At 51.0% G+C, this 14,064-nt stretch overlaps 1 protein-coding gene across 2 annotated transcripts in view; it reads right to left on the bottom strand.

Moving 5' to 3' along the window:
* The window catches only part of LOC140384635 (switch-associated protein 70-like), a 297,297-nt gene that overhangs the window by 181,513 nt on the left and 101,720 nt on the right, over window positions 1-14,064 (bottom strand). For both annotated transcript variants that reach the window (XM_072466523.1, XM_072466524.1), the window contains exon 4: window positions 2,036-2,263. In XM_072466523.1, coding sequence (XP_072322624.1) covers window positions 2,036-2,263 — 228 coding nt within the window. The remainder of the gene's footprint in view (window positions 1-2,035; window positions 2,264-14,064) is intronic.

The raw sequence follows: 14,064 nt of genomic DNA, 5'->3' as shown, positions 1-14,064 counted from the left end.
GCCAAATGGAACCCGCTTTCATACACAGTAGAGGCCCTTCTAGTAATTGCAATAATCTGCAGTGTCATTCAGACACTCCGACTCCGTAAATGGCTCCCGCTCCCCGATATATACAGTCCGATCCCCCTTCTTTGGAATTCAACAAAATTGAACTTATGTAACAATCGCTGCTAAAAATAAACCATGTACTTCTTTAACTTTATTAGGATTAAGTAGAAATGTGATGCTGCTGTTTTAAATGCTGTACTGTATGTAAGTTCTTTGATATCCACCAGCAGCATGAGAGTAGCTTAGATAGTGATAGCTAGAGATCAACTGTGCGGATACATTAAATGTTTTATAGAGACCTGATTATAGTAACCGTTAGAGATTAATTAATTTATGAATGTATTAATGAAATATTAGGTAAATGTCCCAAACCATAAGATAGAGTAGAGTAGAACCTTGCCTTGACCAAGGGTGACCGGGCCACCAAGGATGAACAGGGATCAATAGTGTGATCCACCACACTTCGTGTTCAGATGGCCACATGCAAAGGACCATGGGAATTATGGCCAACCCAAGACTCAGACAGATACAGAGCCTATGTGTATTTGATCGAAACCCCCCGCTCGTTTACATTTTTATGGCCCATTTTCCCAGGACAATAGAACTGCACTCCAGAAACCGATACAGCCACAGACTGATCGGCACCACCCCCCTTACTCAGAAAGCCCACCTGCCAAGGTCAATGACCACTAAGGACACGCCCAGCCATCAAGGCACCCGCCCCTTTATTGGCCGAAATCGAAGACTGTGATCAGAGCCCTGGCGAACTATTGGTTCCAAGGTTAAGGACTGCCCCAAAGAGTGTGAAATCCCAGAGGGATAAAAGAGCACACAGCCATGGGTTCTGTCTCTTTTGGATCCGGCCTGTGCCAACCCAATCGTAGCAGGAACAGCCAGCCAGGTTCAAGACCAACGATCGCTACCTGACGGTTTGAGCCCGGCAGAGACAGAGCCACTTTCTTTGAACTAGCCAAGTGAAATCCAGATAAAGGCCTTATCCATTTGCACAGTGCCGGTCGCCCTGAAGGTAAGTATTGGTTATTGTAGCTGATAGGTGTAATTTAACTCGTAGTAGATATTGTGTTTGCATGTCGAGATAACTCTTGTGTATGTAAGTAAACCATCTTTTGAACTAACTAACTGGTTGTGTGGTCATTTGATCGATATAAGGGAAGATTGTGGTTCACCAACATTATTAATAGAGCAACCCCGTGTCTGCGTGGGTTTCCACCAGGTGCTCCGGTTTTCTTCCACAATCCAAAGATGTGCCAGTTAGGTGCATTGGCCGTGATAAATTCTCCCTTAGTGTCAAAAGATGCACAGGTTAGGTTGTTTACGGGGTTGTGGGGATAGGATGGGGACAGTGGGCCTAGGTAGGGTGCAGAGGGTTGGTGCAGACTTGACGGGCTGAATGGCCTCCTTCTGCACTGTTGGGATTCTATGGATTCTAAATATAAACAAAAACTCTTTAACAGTGCCTTGAAATGTTACAACAGGAACACTATTTTCTTGTGTGCAGCAAGTTTCTGGGTGGTGATTATCTCAACTCAATTTTCCCCTCTCGGTCAGAATCTTCCAGTATCCAAGATTGTGGAGGGAGAAACTTGACCAGAAATCTCTGCCAATGCTGTTACAACAGCAAGTGCAACTTATCCCTTTAATCACCACATAACACGTCCCTGAACAACCCGAGTGAGATCAGGAACTCAGGATAAGTTGGAGAAGCTGAACATGCAACCCTCTGCTCCACTGGTGCTCGACACATGGCTGAAATACACTGGTGAGTTTTGCTGGACTTGCTCAGCCTTTGGGTATCACAGTGAAGGTATTTTCAAAACACATTTTCCTGCATCCACTCACTGCATTCCACTCCGAAAGTCAGTATCACCTGAATCAGGGAGACTTGACGGGAAACAGAGGGGAATAACCTAAAACGCACAAAGCAGGATCAGCCTAGTTTCAGTTCAAGTGTGAAAACCACTCTTACCTGCTTCATCACATCTAAAATGAGCTCACAGTAAACCTCATTGATTGCCATGGACAACGTTTGCCTGTCCATGCCTTTAGAGAACAGGCCAGAGCCAATCAGTTCGATGAACTCCCATGCAGAAAGACCACACTGCTTGGCACCGAGATGAGCTCTGTACTCTCCGAACTGTTCTTGCTGCCAATTAACTCCCATCGCTTCAGTTAGTTTCCGGAGGAAGTAGTCAACCTAAGCAGCGACAAGAGGAATGGCATATTAGCATAACCATGCCAACAACATTTTTAATGGCTTAATACAATATCGAACCAGCATAGACTGTTTTGACTTTTACAAAAACTCATTGATCGCCTGTGATGTTGCACACAGCGAAGTCAAGACTGCGAGGCCTTCCGGATCAATCACTGTTTTTTTTTAAAAATTATTTTTATTAAAACTTTTTTCAGCCAGGATTTTGACATAACAAAAAAAAAGAACAGTAAACGACAAATATTTAACAAAACAAGGTGGCTGCTATCATTATATAAAACGAAGAAACACATTATATCAACAAGTCCCCCCACATGAGCCCCCCCGCCCCCGCCATTGCTGCTGCTGCTGACACTTTACCGCTCCCCTAGAAAGTCAAGGAAAGGTTGCCACCGCCGGGAGAACCCCATCAAGGACCCTCTCAGGGCGAACTTTATTCGCTCCAGGCTGAGGAACCCCGCCATATCGCTAACCCAGGTCTCCACACTCGGGGGTTTCGAGTCCCTCCACATTAGCAAGATCCGCCTCCGGGCTACCAGGGAGGCAAAGGCCAACACCTCACCTTTCGCTTCCTGCACTCCCGGATCCACCGACACCCCAAATATCGCTATTGTTGGACGCGACTACACCAGCGTGTCCAAAATCCTGGACATAGCCCTCGCAAACCCCTGCCAGAATTCTTTAAGCGCCGGGCATGCCCAAAACATATGGATATGGTTCGTTGGACTCCCTGCACATCTCGGGCACCTGTCCTCCACCCCAAAAAACTTGCTCATTCTTGCCGTCGTCATGTGAGCCCGGTGCACCACCTTAAACTGAATTAAACTGAGCCTGGCGCATGATGCAAACAAATTCACCCTGCCCAGGGCATCAGCCCACAGGCCCTCATCCAGCTCCTCGCCCAGCTCCTCCTCCCACTTGCCCTTCAACACATCCACTGAGGCTTCCTCCACCTCCTGCAGCTCCTGATATATGTCCGACACCTTCCCCTACCCTACCCAGATGCCAGACACAACCCTGTCCTGTATCCTTCGAGGGGGTAACAGCAGAAATGTCCCCACCTGTTTCTTGAGAAAGTCCCAAACCTGGAGGTATCTGAAAGCATTTCCTGGGGGCAGGCCGAACTTCTCCTCCAGTGCCTGCACGCTGGGGAAAATCCCAGCTATACACAGCTCTCCCATCCTTCTAATGCTTGCCCTACACCAGCCTTGAAACCCCCCCATCAATCCTGCCCGGAGCAAATCTATGGTTGTTCCGTATCGGGGTCCAAACTGAGGCCCCCTCCTCCTTCCTGTGCCATCTCCACTGACCCCAGACCCTCAGTGCCGCCGTCACCACCGGGCTTGTGGTGTATCGCGCCAGTGAGAACGGCAGCGTGCCGTTACTAGTGCCCATAGGCTGGTGCCTTTACATGACACCGCCTCTAGCCGCCCCCACGCCGACCCCTCCTCCATTACCCACTTCCTAATCATGGCCACATTCGCCGCCCAATAGTAGCTGCAGAAGTTCGGCAGTGCCAACCCTCCCCCCCGCCGCGGCTACGGTCCAAGAATAACCTTTTGACTCGCGGAGGTTTATTTGCCCACACAAATCCCGTGATAATCCTGTTCCCCCACTTGAAAAATGATTTGGGGACAAAAATGGGAAGGCACTGAAAAACGAACAGGAATCTGGGAAGAACTGTCATCTTCACAGTCTGCACTCTTCCCGCCAGGGAAAGCGGGAGCATGTCCCACCTTTTAAAGTCTCCCTCCATCTGCTCTACCAGCCAAGATAAGTTGAGCCTGTGTAGGGCATCCCAGTTCCTAGCCACCTGTGTACCTAAGTATCGAAAGCTTCTCTCCACTATCTTTAGCGGTAGCTCTCCCAGTCTCTCCTCCTGGCCCCTGGCGTGGATTACAAACAGCTCACTTTTCCCCACGTCCAACTTGTACCCCGAGAAGCTCCCAAAGTCCCTTCGGATCCGCATGACCTCCCCCATCCCCTCTAACAGGTCCAAAATATACAACAACAGGTCATCCGCATAGAGGGAAACCCAGTGCCCCCCCCCCCCCCCCCCCCCCCCCCCGGCCGAACCAGCCCCCTCCAGTTCCTTGAAGTCCTCAGCGTTATGGCCAACGGCTCAATTGCCAGGGCAAATAGTAGCGGGGATAGGGGGCACCCCTGCCTCGTCCCTCGGTGCAACCTGAAATACTCCGACCTCAGCCGGTTCGTGGACACACTTGCTACGGGGGCCTGATACAGCAGCTTGATCCACCCTATGAATCCCTCCCCGAATCACAACCTACCTAACCCTTCCCACAGGTACTCCCACTCCACCCTCAAAGGCCTTCTCCGCATCCATTGCAGCCACCACTACTGCGTCCCCCCCCTCCGAGGGCATCATAATAATATTCAGGAGCCTCCTCACATTTGTGTTCAGTTGCCTGCCCTTAACGAAACCCGCCTGGTCCTCCTCGATCACCCCCGGCACACAATCCTCTATTCTGGTGGCCAGAATCTTTGCCAGCAATTTGGCAACTACATTCAGGAGCGATATCGGCCTGTAGGACCCACACTGGAGCGGATCCTTCTCCTTCTTCAAAATGAGCGAGATCAATGCCTGCGACATCGTCGGGGGGGGTCCTCTCTCCTTTGCCTTGTTAAAGGTTCTGATCAGGAGCGGGCTCAGTAGCTCCGAGAACTTCTTATAAAATTCTACAGGGAAGCCGTCCGGACCCGGGGCCTTGCCCGACTGCATACTTGCCAGTCCCTTAACTACCTCCTCCAGCTCAATCGGGGCCCCCAGTCCCTCCACCCACTCCTCATCCACCCTTGGAAACCTCAGTCGATCCATAAATTGCTTCATCCCTTCCCCTCCCCTCGGGGGTTCTGACTCGTATAGCTTCCCATAAAACTCCTTGAAGACTTCATTGATCCTCTCTGGGCGCAACACCGTGTTACCCCCCCTTATCCCGCACTCCCGCGATCTCCCTGGCCGCCTCCCTCCTGTGAAGTTGGTGCACCGGCATCCTAGTTGCCTTCTCCCCATACACGTAGACTGCCCTTTCACACTCCTCAACTGTGCCTCCGCCTTCCCCGTGGTCAGCAAATCGAACTCCGCCTGTAATCTCCAGCGCTCCTTTAGCAGCAGCCCCCCCCCCCCCCCGCCCCCCTGGGGCCTCCGCGTACTTCCTGTCCACCCTAAATATCTCTCCCACCAGCCTCTCCCTCTCCACCCTCTGCCTCTTCTCTCTGTGGGACCCAATAGAGATTAACTCCCCCCTGATGACCGCCTTCATAGCCTCCCAAACCACTGCCGCTGTTACCTTCCCTGTGTCATTCGTTGTCACATAGTCCTGAATGCTCCTCCTTATCCGCCCACACACCTCTTCATCCGCGAGCAGCCCCACATCCAGTCGCCAGAGAGGGCGCTGCCCACGCTCCGCCCCCAGTCGCAGGTCCACCCAATGCGGGGCATGGTCCGAGACCGCAATGGACGAATACTCAACCCTCTCCACCCTCGGGATTAACGCCCTGCTCAGCACAAAAATTCAATCCGCGAGTAGACTTTATGGATGTGGGAGAAAAAGGAGAACTCCTTCGCCCTTGGCCGCGCGAATCTCCACGGGTCCACACCCCCCATCTGATCCATGAACTCCCACAGGGCCCTGGCCGCCGCCGGCCTCTTTCCCGACCTGGACTTAGACCGGTCCAACGCCGGATCCAAGACAGTATTAAAGTCCCCCCCATAATCAAGTTACTTGACTCCAGGTCCGGGATCTTACCCAGCATGCGCCTCATGAAGCCCGCATCATCCCAGTTCGGGGCATACACGTTCGCCAACACCACCCGGGCCCCCTGTAACTTGCCACTCCCCATTATGTACCAACCCCCCTTGTCCGCCACGATGCTCCCTGCTTCAAACATCACCCGTTTACTCACCAAAATTGCCACCCCACTGGTCTTTGAGTCTAGCCCCGAGTGGAATACCTGGCCCACCCATCCTCTCCTTAACCTCGCCTGGTCAGCGAGTTTTAAGTGCGTCTCCTGCAGCATAGCCACGTCCACCTTCAACCCCTTTAGATGTGAGAACACGCGGGACTTCATGACCAGCCCGTTCAGGCCCCTCACATTCCACGTGATCAGCCTGGACGGGGGTTTGACCCCCCCCCACTCGACCACACCCCCCCCTCCTCGACACCCCCCCCCCCCCCCCCCTCCCTCTTCTCCCCCTCCCACCCCGGACTAGCCATCTCTCTTTTTCGGCCAGCTCTATGCCCGCGCCCCCCGCTCGCTCGCTCCAGCCCTCCTGCCGGCGGCCCCCCAGCCCGACTCTCCATCCATTCCCAATAACTGGCTCCCCTTCAGTCAGCAAAGCTGACCCAACCCCACCGCTCCCACCCCCCTCCCCCTGCCAAGCACCCGCTCAGCACTGATTTCCCCCCCATTGCGCTTCCGTATGTCAGCTGACCCATGCTGACTGCGGCCGCTCCCCCCTCTATCTCCAAACTTACGATTGTCTCCTCTTTCGGGCCCCCCTATCCCCCCCTTCCTTCGCAGGGTAAGAGGGCAAGTGCCATCCGGATCCTTCCCGTGCGCCGGACAACGCAACCCGGGCGTCACCCCACCCCCTGAAACAAAAAACAAGAACAGACAAGCAAACAGACTTGAATTCTGCAAATAGTCTGACACCAAGCCAACCCCCGATTACACATCCCCGCCAACGCGTTTCACCCACGTGCAGCTGCCCCTCAGTTCAAGTCCAGCTTTTCACGCCTAATGAATATCCACGCCTCATCCGGCATATCAAAGTAGTGGTGCCTGTCCTGGTACGTTACCCAAAGCCTCGCCGGATGCAGGAGCCCGAATTTCACCCCTTTGCTGTGGAGGACCGCCTTGGCCCAGTTGAAACCCACACGCCTCCTCGCCAGTTCAGCTCTCAAGTCCTGGTATATGCGAATCGCGCCGTGCTCACACTTGCTGCTCCGCTCCTTCTTTGCCCACCGCAGGACACGCTCCCTGTCTGTAAAGCGGTGGAACATTATCACCATCGCCCTCGGTGGTTTGTTCGCCCTCGGCTTCCTGGCGAGGACCCTATGCGCCCCGTCCAGCTCCAAGGGTCGCGGGAAGGCCCCCGCACCCATCAGCGTCCCCAACATTGTGGCCACGTACGTGCTCGCGTCCGCCCCCTCCGCTCCTTCAGGAAGGCCCAGGATCCACAGATTGTGACACCGAGACCTGTATTCGAGGTCACCCAGCCTCTCCTGCCATCTCTTGTGTAAGGCCTCGTGCGCCTCCACCCTGACCGCCAGGCCCAGGATCTCGTCCTCGTTCTCAGACACCTTCCTCTCCACCTCTTTGATCGCCTTCTCCTGTGCCTTCTGGACCTCCACCATCTTTTCCATGGAGGCCTTCATAGGGGCCAGCATCTCCGATTTTAGTTCCGCGAAACAGCGCCTCAAAAAGTCCTGCTGCTCTTTGGCCCACTGGGCCCATGCTTCTCGATCCGCGCCGGACGCCATTTTCTCCTCCCGGCCCCGCTCCTGGTTCACTCCATACAGCACCAGGCTGAACCTCTCCAGCGTCTGTTCCCACACCAGTACCCGCCCTTCAAGTGCCGCCGCCGCCCCGTTTAACGGCCCAAAATCCCGATCCCGGCGGGACCTGCCATGTATGCAACCTAGCTGGTCATGGCTGTTGCCGAAGTCCCAGATCAATCACTGTTGGGAGAGTGGGGGGACATTTGAACCAAGGCAGGGGGCAGATTGAGAGGAATGTTAGGGCGGGGGCTGGGATGTGGAAGGAGAAAGGAGCAGCAGTGGAGAGATACCATGGGAGAGAAGTTAAAGGAGGATAGAACGAGGGTAAAGAGGGAGGAGGAAATGGGAAGTAACAAGGAGTTTGTGTGTAGTCGGTGTCTGAATGAACTGTGTCTCAAGGGAGTGGGGGGTGCTGGCTGTTCGAACCAGAACTTTGATGACCTCAGAAAATGTAAACAGTCTCAACAATCTGTAAACTTTAATTGTGCCCGAAGATTGTGACGGTCATTTCTGCTGTTTGCATTTGGCATTAACCTGGAACAATATCAATGGCAGTCAGCTGACCTCCGTGATTACCTGTGTAAACATCATCAAACATAAATCCGTACATGAGGTAAGCTGCACAGAACTGAAGATTTTCTTAACAATGCTCTACTATAAATGAGAGCCTCCTCTGTCAAGAGAAAAGTAGAAAAGAATTTGATGGTAGGAAGTCCTGCATTAGTAACCTTTGAATGTAAATAAAAGGTTCCCTTTGTAACTATGTACACCATTGTAAATAAGGAAACGTGATTATGAAAACTATGGTCACCGATGCAAGGACAACCTGTGATATATATGTTGATGTACGAGTTGTTCTTGTTCTGTTTTTAAAATGTATGTATTACGTAAGTTTTGATATTGTGTTAAAATTCCAATAAAAATACTTTTTTTTTTTAAAAGATGCACATAAGTAAAAGAAGTGCTCAATTAAACTTACTGGAGGTTAATACAAACTACAAAGCGGTTCAGAATTCAGGTTTCTATTCCAATTTCTGAGCTATAAAAGTATCCTATTAATGCTGTAGTAATTCCTCCCTTTTTTCTCGTCACTGGGTGTCACAAGCATAGCAGTGGTGTGGGTGTCACAAGCATAGCAGTGATGTGTATCAGCTAGGTCACTGTCTGACAAGTTGCTATGGAGAAGGGTTGGTATCTGCAAATCTCTCTTATCCTGCACGTCAGTCCCAACCTCAAAATTACAAAACAAAGGCCTTTATCTGAGTTGGGTCAGCAATCATTCATCCACCAGCGTACATTCCAGCACCGAGACAATTAGTCAGAAGCAAGGTTCTCCTGAAAAGTCATCAATACACAGGAAACACTCGATGGTTAGGGCAGACTGGGATCTCTGTCAGTCAGGAAGTTCAATTCCTCACATGTTAACAAGCTGGAATGGGCTTGTAGACACATAAAGAAATGCACATCCCCGTCCTTCTCCCCCACCTCCCCAGATTCAGGAAGTACATTCAGTAACCCTTTCAAAAGCCTTCCTCCTATTCTTTGAAGGAGGCAAAAAGTAATTAATTTATGCTGCTTGATTTCCCATCCTGCCACAGGTGTTGTGCCTTCTTTGATCAAAATTTATATTCCAGAGAACCCAACCCTTGGTCCATAGGAATTGTTTTCCAAGAAATAGCTAACCAGTTTTTATATTTGTAAAAGAGTAAACATTTTACAATTGAATGTATAAATGAACCTTAAACAAACAAAAAAAAAAAATCTGAATAACATTGTCCATTCCATCATTTTGAACACAGCTCCAAAGTACAGCCTGTGATCACTCATTTCCACAAAGCAGCAGGTGATGCACTGGAGGAGCTTGGTCATGAGCAGACATTTGGAGCAAAGCTTTTAAAAGGTAGAACTGTAAAAACACTGCACGCACGATTCAACTAAAAGTGAACAAAGTCCCATAGTGAGCGTGTTTAGCTGTGTGTTTCCTGGCACTTGCAGCACCAAGAAACGCATGGCCATAAAACGGCACCCGCGCTAGATAAGGGGCTGGTTTAGCACAGTGGGCTAAACAGCTGGCTTGCAATGCAGAACAATGCCAGCAGGTTCAATACAGGTTCAATTCCTGTACCGGTCTCCCCGAACAGGCGCCGAAATGTGGCGACTAGGGGCTTTTCACAGTAACTGCATTGAAGCCTAATTGTGACAATAAGTGATTATTATTATTATTATTATTAAGGGGCCCAAGCGGGGAACGCACGGCCAAGGCCGCACATAGCCCCCTTTTGTGCACTGAGGAGCTCAGCTTGCCGGAACACCTCAGTGCAGCTAGAGATTGGCACGCCATTTAAAAAAGGCATCACGATCTCAGAGGCCTGCAACGCTACACCCGACACTCCAAGCTCCAACGCACTATGGGAGGGTCCTCGCCACCCCCCTCACCTCCCCCCCCCCCACCCCCAACCCCGCACCTCCCCAAACACACGCGCTGGGCACCTCCTGCCCAATCGCTAGCACACAGAAAATGCCAGCTTGACACATTGACAGTGCCACCCTGGGTGCCCAGAGCTCCCCATTGTAAAAAAACGGGGCTATGTGTGGCCTTGGCCGTGCGTTTCCAGTTTAGGCCCCTATTCAACTGCGAGGGCCGGGAAACACCCGGCTAAACGCGCTCGCTAGGGGACTTTGTTCCCTTTTGGGAAGATCACGCCGCATATTTCATGCAACATAAATGCATTAAGTCTTGAAGGACTATAGATTAGGCAGAAAACGGCAGCATGAATTTCAAACTAAAAGTTTGCCTAGTTTTCATTGACAAACTGATTTCTTGCTCTCGAGAGTGCAACAGGAGAGATAGAATTGTCTCGCCCCCGCCAGTTGCCGAATTCTCCGGCACCGGATATTCGGCGGGGGTGGGAATTGCGTCAAGCCGGTCGGCGAGCCCCCCCCCCCCCCAGCGATTCTCCGGCCCGTGATGGGCCGAAGTCCCGCTGCTGGAATGCATGTCCCGCCGGCGAGAATCAAACCACCTCTCTTACCGGCGGGACTAGGCGGCGCGGGCGGGCTCCGGGGTCCTGGGCACGGGGCGATCTGGCTCCGGGGGGTGCCCCACGGTGGCCTGGCCCGCGATCGGGGCCCACTGATCCGTGGGCGGGCCTGTGCCGTGGGGGCACTCTTTTCCCTCCGCCTCGGCCACAGTCTTCACCATGGCCGACGCGTAAGAGACACCCCCCTACCGCGCATGCGCGGGGATGACATTAGCAACTGCTGACGCTCCCGCGCATGCGCGGACTTCCGCTGGCTGGCGAAGTCCTTTCGGCCCCGGCTGGCATGGCGCCAAAGGCCTTCCACGCCAGCCAGTGGAGCGGAAACCACGCCGCTGTGAGCCTAGCCCCTCACGGTGAAGGCTTGGCCCCTAAAGGTGTGGAGAAATCCGAACCTTTGGGGCGGCCCGTCGCCGGAGTGGTTCCCGCCACTCCATCCCGCCGGGACCCACCGCCCGCCGGGTAGGGGAGAATCCCAGCCCCATTTTCAGGAGTGAGAAGTTCCCTGGGGATTCAGTGGGCAAGGGAGTTGGGGAGGGATTGTAGAGCTAGAGGAAGTTACAGATAGGAGAGCACTGGAATAGTCAAGTCTGGGGACGATAAAGGCACCTGGGAGTATTTCAGAAGTAGATGGGCAAAGGTGGGAGATAAACAATGTTACTGAAATGAAAGTAGGCAACTTGTGATGGAGAATATATGAGGTCAGAAGCTCAGCTCAAAGTCAAATAGGATGCTGAGGCTGCAAATAGTCTTATTAAACCCAAGGCAATGGGCAAGGATTGAAGGATAGAATGAATGATAAGAGTACACTGCTTTTGACACAGGCCAGAGATGATGGTTTCAGTCTTGCCAGTGCTCTGCTGGGGAAATGGCTTATCCAAGAATGGGTGTCACATTAGAACATAAGAATATAAGAACTAGGAGCAGGAGTAGGCCGTCTGACCCCTCGAGCCTGCTCCACCATTCAATGAGATCATGGCTGATCTTTTGTGGACTCAGCTCCACTTTCCGGCCCGAACACCATAACCCTTAATCCCTTTATTCTTCAAAAAACTATCTATCTTTTTCTTAAAAACATTTAATGAAGGAGCCTCTACTGCTTCACTGGGCAGGGACTTCCATGGATTCACAACCCTTTGGGTGAAGAGGTTTCTCCTAAACTCAGTCCTAAATCTACTTCCCCTTATTTTGAGGCTATGCCCCCGAGTTCTGCTTTCACCCGCCAGTGGAAACAACCTGCCCGCATCTATCCTATCTATTCCCTTCATAATTTTATATGTTTCTGTAAGATCCCCCCTCATCCTTCTAAATTCCAACGTGTACAGTCCCAGTCTACTCAACCTCTCCTCGTAATCCAACCCCTTCAGCTCTGGGATTAACCTAGTGAATCTCCTCTGCACATCCTCCAGTGCCAGTACATCCTTTCTCAAGTAAGGAGACCAAAACTGAACACAATACTCCAGGTGTGGCCTCACTAACACCTTATACAATTGCAGCATAACCTCCCTAGTCTTAAACTCCATCCCTCTAGCAATGAAGGACAAAATTCCATTCACCTTCTTAATCACCTGTTGCACCTGTAAACCAACTTTTTGCGACTCATGCACGAGCACACCCAGGTCTCTCTGCACAGCAGCATGTTTTAATATTTTATCATTTAAATAATAATCCCTTTTGCTGTTATTCCTACCAAAATGGATAACCTCACATTTGTCAACATTGTATTCCATCTGCCAGACCCTAGCCCATTCACTTAGCCTATCCAAATCCCTCTGCAGACTTCCAGTATCCTCTGCACTTTTTGCTTTACCACTTATCTTAGTGTCGTCTGCAAACTTGGACACATTGCCCTTGGTCCCCAACTCCAAATCATCTATGTAAATTGTGAACAGTTGTGGGCCCAACACTGATCCCTGAGGGACACCACTAGCTACTGATTGCCAACCAGAGAAACACCCATTAATCCCCACTCTTTGCTTTCTATTAATTAACCAATCCTCTATCCATGCTACTACTTTCCCCTTAATGCCATGCATCTTTATTTTATGCAGCAACCTTTTGTGTGGCACCTTGTCAAAGGCTTTATGGAAATCCAGATATACCATATCCATTGGCTCCCCATTATCTACCGCACTGGTAATGTCCTCAAAAAATTCCACTAAATTAGTTAGGCACGACCTGCCCTTTATGAACCCATGCTGCGTCTGTCCAATGGGACAATTTCCATCCAGATGCCTCGCTATTTCTTCCTTGATGATAGATTCCAGCATCTTCCCTACTACCGAAGTTAGGGTCACTGGCCTATAATTATCCGCTTTCTGCCTACCTCCTTTTTTAAACAGTGGTGTCATGTTTGCTAATTTCCAATCCGCCGGGACCACCCCAGAGTCTAGTCAATTTTGGTAAATTATCACTAGTGCATTTGCAATTTCCCTAGCCATCTCTTTTAGCACTCTGGGATGCATTCCATCAGGGCCAGGAGACTTGTCTACCTTTAGCCCCATTAGCTTGCCCATCACTACCTGCTTAGTGATAATAATCCTCTCAAGGTCCTCACCTGTCATAGCCTCATTTCTATCAGTCACTGGCATGCTATTTGTGTCTTCCACTGTGAAGACTGACCCAAAAACCTGTTCAGTTCCTCAGCCATTTCCTCATCTCCCATTATTAAATCTCCCTTCTCATCCTCTAAAGGACCAATATTTACCTTAGCCACTCTTTTTTGTTATATATATTTGTAAGTAGTCTGGCAACAGAGACAGTATGGGGCAAGAAAGTTATTGCTGCAGAACCCATATCTTTTTTTTTTAAGAATCTTTATTGTCACAAGTCGGCTTACATTAACACTGTAATGAAGTTACTCTGAAAAGCCCCCAGTCGCCACACTCCGGCGCCTGTTTGGGTACATAGAGGGAGAACTCAAAATGTCCAATTCACCCAACAGCGCGTCTTTCGGGACTTGTGGGAAGAAACCGGAGCACCCGGAGGAAACCCACGCACATACGGGGAGAACGTGCAGACTCCACACAGACAGTGACCTAAGCCGGGAAACAAACCTGGGACCCTGGAGCTGTGAAGCAACAGTGCTAACCAGTGTGCTATCATGCTGCTGATGATCCAATCAAAAGGAGCAAGAGTAAGAAGAGCGGGCCAAGGATTCCTGTGGTGCTGCAGAGGTAATGCACGGCGGCTGGAAGAGAAGCCACTGCTGGAAATTCTCTGG

Source organism: Scyliorhinus torazame, chromosome 10, assembly GCF_047496885.1.
Source record: "Scyliorhinus torazame isolate Kashiwa2021f chromosome 10, sScyTor2.1, whole genome shotgun sequence".
NCBI lineage: Eukaryota > Metazoa > Chordata > Chondrichthyes > Carcharhiniformes > Scyliorhinidae > Scyliorhinus > Scyliorhinus torazame.
This window is presented reverse-complemented; position numbering and strand designations above follow the sequence as displayed.